Genomic DNA, 5,129 nt, shown 5'->3' on the forward strand with positions numbered 1-5,129 from the left:
ATCAAAGAGTCAGATCTTCCCTAATTTGGTTCTAAAGTGTGAGGCCGTCATTCAGTTTGGCCAAGAGCATGGGGCTGCTGCCCAAAGCTGAGGAAGCAGGGTTGCTGCATCCAGGGGCAGAAGAATGGGGTTTGCTGGAGCTGAGGGAATGGGGTCACAATTCAGATGGACTGGAAAAATGAGGCCACTCAAAGCCAAGGGAGCAGTGAGCCTAGAAAGTAGAGCTAAATGCCAAAGTTCAGGGCCCACTACACAGAATCCAGAGAACATGGTCAATAGCCAGAGTTTGTGGCAGGACCATTGTCCACAAAATCCCAAAGAATAGAGGATTGTATTTAAATCTTGAGAGCTGATGTAAATTGTTCTGCTGAGTTGTGGATTTGCTTGTTGCCTGTTATCCCTTCTTTTCCTCCAATTTCTCCCATTTGGAATGGAAGTATCTTTCATGTCTGTTCCACCATTGCACTTTGGAAACAATTTGTAGTCTAGATTCCACTCATTCACAGATGAAGAGGAATTTTGCCCCAGAATGGAATACACATAAAGTCTCATCCATGTTTGATTTAGATGATTCAGAAGATGAAATTTTGGACTTGGAGTGGATTTAAGACTTTTGCGATGATGTGATGGGGTCAAAGTATTTTGCATGTAGGAAGGATATGAGTTTGGGGGTGGGGCAAAGGGTGGAATGTTATGGATTGAATTATGTCCCCCCAAAATGTGTGTTGTAAATCCTAACTTCTGTGGTTGTAGTTATAACCCCATTTGGAAATGGGTTTTCTTTGTTATGTTAATGAGACAGGATTAGTGTAGGCTGTGTCTTCAGTCAATATCTTTTGAGACATAAAGGAGATTAAATAAGCAAGTGAGAGAAGCAGAGAAGAAGAAAAATGTCAACCCACATGAAGATTACCCAGGAGCAGAAGCTAAAAGAGACAGGGAGAGAGAGAGAGAAAGACTTCCCCTAGAGCCAGTACTCTAAATTCAGACTCCAAGCCTCCTAAACTGTGAGAAAACAATTTCTGTTTATTAAATTGTTACCACCCATTTGTGGTATTTTTCTTACAGCAGCAATAGATAACTAAGACAATAAACATACAAATCTGACACATAGGAAAGTATGGATTTGGAAGTCAAATAGCCTCTGATGATACTGAGGTTGTTGAACTTATGCAATGAATAGAGAGAGACTGAAAAAGTGGCTTGGGTAGTCCAATATTTAGAAGATGGGAAGAAAAGGAAAATTAAGAACAGTCATAAGAAGCAATGCATAAGAGAAAAACCAGAAGGACATGATATCTTAGAAGCAGAGATGTGCTAGACACCAAATGTCTGAAAACAAAAAGTCTTGATTTTTAGTGCCGGTGGTAGCATAGTGCCTAAGAAATTTGACTGCTAACCAGAAGCCTGGCAGTTCAAACCCACCAGACAGTCCTCAGAAGGAAGGTTGGCCAATCTACTTCCATAGAGATATCACCTCAGAACCCAAGGAGGGGTTGCTATGAGTCAGATCCGACTTGATGGCAGTGAGTTTTGTTTTGTTTTGGTGATTTTTGTGGGGAAAATATTCCCATCATGGCTGATTTCAAGCCATACACAAAATTCCTAAACAACTAACAGTCATCTGTCATGGTGTTACATAAGCTGGCCCTAGCATACCACTGCATAGAAGTCAAATGAAGAAAATGATTCAAGAAGGGAGAGATAGAGATTAAGTAAAAATGAGAAGTGAAAATTGATTATTTAGTTTGTGAGGGAGAAAATTGCTGGTGACCCTGACAAGAATGAGTTCAACAGAATTATGGTTACAAAAGACTGTGCGATGGTTACAGCAAGAATGGGATATGGTGAAATAGAGATAATACTTGTGAGAGCCTTAGGCACATCTGTGTTTTATATCACTTTCTTGATAACATTTATCATGATCTGACAGTGCATATATTTTATGTATTTTTATGTTTATTGCCTGTCCCCATCCCTAACACACACTTGAATACGAATTCCATGAATGCAGACTGTTTTCATTTATGTTCATCACTGTACCTCAATACCTGCAGCAGTTCCTGTTGAATCTCATAAGCACATGCACAGAATTATAGACACAGCACAAAATGCTGAACAAAAAAATGGGCATGACAATGAGTCACCTACATAGAAGAATGAGAGATCAAACAAACTATTCTGGACCTGAGCTTATTTTTCAGAAGAATGAAATTATGGACTTAAAATAATCATTTTGTTTTGTCTTTAAATTAAGATAACACTAGAGGGCCACCAACTTTAGACTATGAAATTTAGGTTGTTTATTTACATCAGTGGTAGGAAGAAGGAAGTGCTTCTGAAGAAACACTTGATAGAAAAAAGAAAGGTTATCCTTTATTTTCCCCAGCTGTGTTAGTGTGTGTGTGTTTGTATATGCGTATTTTTTATCTGCCTGATTGTGGAACGTAACTACTACTTTGGAAAAATATACACCTGTAGACTTTTTTTCTCTCTTTTACCAAACTCACTCCTTGGGCCACCTCTTTATTTGCCACTCTGTCCCTTTCCTACTCAGACTTCTAGGCTCTTCCATGAAAATTCTATGAAATTTTCTCTAAACAATATAGCATCTAGTGATTTATCTTTAAAGTTCCATATCACTAATTATATCTTATGACATTTCCCAAAGAAACCATAAGCTCTCTGAGGAATTTCATTGTTTCATGGTATATCTAGGACAATTATGTGCACATGGAAGTCACTTAATACATATTTACTGAATATATCAATATATGTATGAATAAAAAAAAAATAATAAAGTTCAGGTCACCGAAAGTTTCTTTCTCCTAAGTTTACATAATTTTATCAGACCTTTTTGCAAGTGTCTCTGAGTTTACTCTAAATGCCCAAATATTTTAGACTATATCCTGCTCTATCTCTAACAGCAGTTTTCAAACGTCTTAAACATGGATACAGCAGTAAAAAACAAAAATCAAAACCAATGGTACAGGGTTTTAAAAGACATACAAACTAACTAATGATATAACAAAGAATCATTCACTTAAACATACAGACATGGAGTTGATTTTTAAAATCTCCAGTTGCTTTTCTAGAATACACATTACACAAAATAAGATCTAGGTATGTAATAGAAGGAATTTCTATTTTTTTTCCACATAGATGTTTTAAGTCATATAATATGACATACAAAGACTATTTCTTAATATTTTAAAAAGATGGAAAGTATATTAAACCTATACTTACTGTCTTCAATGTCCCAGCACTGGGTGATTGGATCCCCATACTTCACATCTTGGCGTCTAGCTCGCCTACAGAAAGGGGATTAAACTGTTTAGAACTTTAAGCATGTTTGTAATACAGAAAGTATATATATAGCACTAATAACAGGACAGGTGTAAAACTATGCTCAGCTTATTGATCAGCTTAAATACAAGTCTCCATTCCAATTCAATCCAATGTTAATCCAAATACTACTAGCATTAAGATCTTAATAGAACAAACCATGTTCTGGTAGTAAGATGACCTGAATTTTACTGAAGTACTACTGTTTTCTTTTTTCTCATGTTTGACCAACAATTCAACAGGACAGGTTGAATATAAATATAATTTTTGTTTAATATACATGAAATGAGGATAACTATCCCTTCTCTCTTTTTCAGTTACTCATTGGAAATTTATAAAATGTAAAAGAGCTTTAGTTAGTAGTAAGGAAAGTATACACACACACATACGTAACACCTTATCCTATGAATATTCATTATTACATAGATGTGATTAAGTTGTAAGTTATTGTCTTGTGAAATAGAACTACAGGTTCGATATGGCATAAATGACCACATGCTATATCTTTCTGCTGATATATAGACACATTGCTTTTCTGTGTAGTAGTGATAAAATTATGACTTTGTACATCATTGTCATATACTTTCCTTAAGAGAAAACAGTAACTACTGTATAAAGAAAGAAAGAAATCTATTCTCTTAGTTTAAAAGTCTTATACTCTGACAGTAAAATTTCATTTGCTTTGCCTATTTTATGTTGCCAGAATCATAGAAGTAATAGTAAAGCTTTGCAAGGTTGTTCCTTCAGGGTAATGCTGAGCGGATAACAACCTGGTAGGAGACCATCTTACACATCTTTTACCTTACATGGTCATTATGTTAGGTAGGGCAAAGCACCGCAGTGGCAAGTCTGCGATATCAGAGGCAAAGTCTTGGGAAATACAGGAAAAAAAAATATGATGGCATGAGGTATATAAAATCAAGGATGTTTTTAAATTTTGACTTCTGAAAGAATAAGGTCAACTCATCAAACTGAAGGTTTATTACAGACTAATGACCATTCTTGTTTTTTAGCTTCTAGTAAAGCATTCCCCAAAGACTTATTATGGTGACTAGTAGATTCTAGAGAAAAACCACAATCAAATGCTGGGGACATTTTTACTTTCAACTTGTAATTATGATACCTACTGATTTACATTTAATTCAGAGAATTAAGAAAATAGAAAATTTCTAATTTTAAGCAGCATTTGCTATGGTACTATACATTCAATCTATGATTCTCAGACTTTGGAATTTGACAAATTAGTAAAGTTTGAAAAAGGAAAAAAAGTACATATATGGTAGTGGGACTAACATATATTCTTCCGTTATCTTATTTGGTAATAAAGACCCAAAGATTTCTTTTTAAAAATATCATCCAAAATTTGCTGACATTTTTCCTGAAGGAAAATAAAAAGAAAACATAAACAATTCTTTAGAAAATATTGGTAATGTCATCCAAAATTTTAAACAACTAATGTATTTATCGAATAACAATTGTATTGATAGACATTCAGATTATTTCCAGCTTTTTTGCTGCTAAAATATAGTGCTGTGATGAATGTCCACAAACATAGCTTAGTGGTATTTTTGCAAATTTCTACATAGAATGAATTCCTTGCTGGAAATGTTGGCTCAAAAGAACAAAATTTTTAAAAGCACGTACAGCAATGAACTACAAACAACAGGGCAACAGTTGGTTGTTAAGTACAACTAAGTGGCTGAATTTGCTCAAATAAAAGTTAGTAGCACAAAAATGAAATTGTTTTGAGAATCACTGGGATGTGTTGTGATATAAAAATATAT

General features: G+C 34.8%; 1 protein-coding gene across 1 annotated transcript in view; it reads right to left on the reverse strand.

Moving 5' to 3' along the window:
* Positions 1-5,129, reverse strand: part of SEMA3D (semaphorin 3D) — a 224,868-nt gene that overhangs the window by 39,952 nt on the left and 179,787 nt on the right. Inside the window, exon 15 of the mRNA XM_007945255.1 lies at positions 3,247-3,311. Within this exon, the coding sequence (XP_007943446.1) occupies positions 3,247-3,311 (65 nt within the window). The remainder of the gene's footprint in view (positions 1-3,246; positions 3,312-5,129) is intronic.

The sequence above is a fragment of the Orycteropus afer genome, unplaced genomic scaffold (assembly GCF_000298275.1).
Source record: "Orycteropus afer afer isolate SDZICR_OR568_19922 unplaced genomic scaffold, OryAfe1.0 scaffold00007, whole genome shotgun sequence".
NCBI lineage: Eukaryota > Metazoa > Chordata > Mammalia > Tubulidentata > Orycteropodidae > Orycteropus > Orycteropus afer.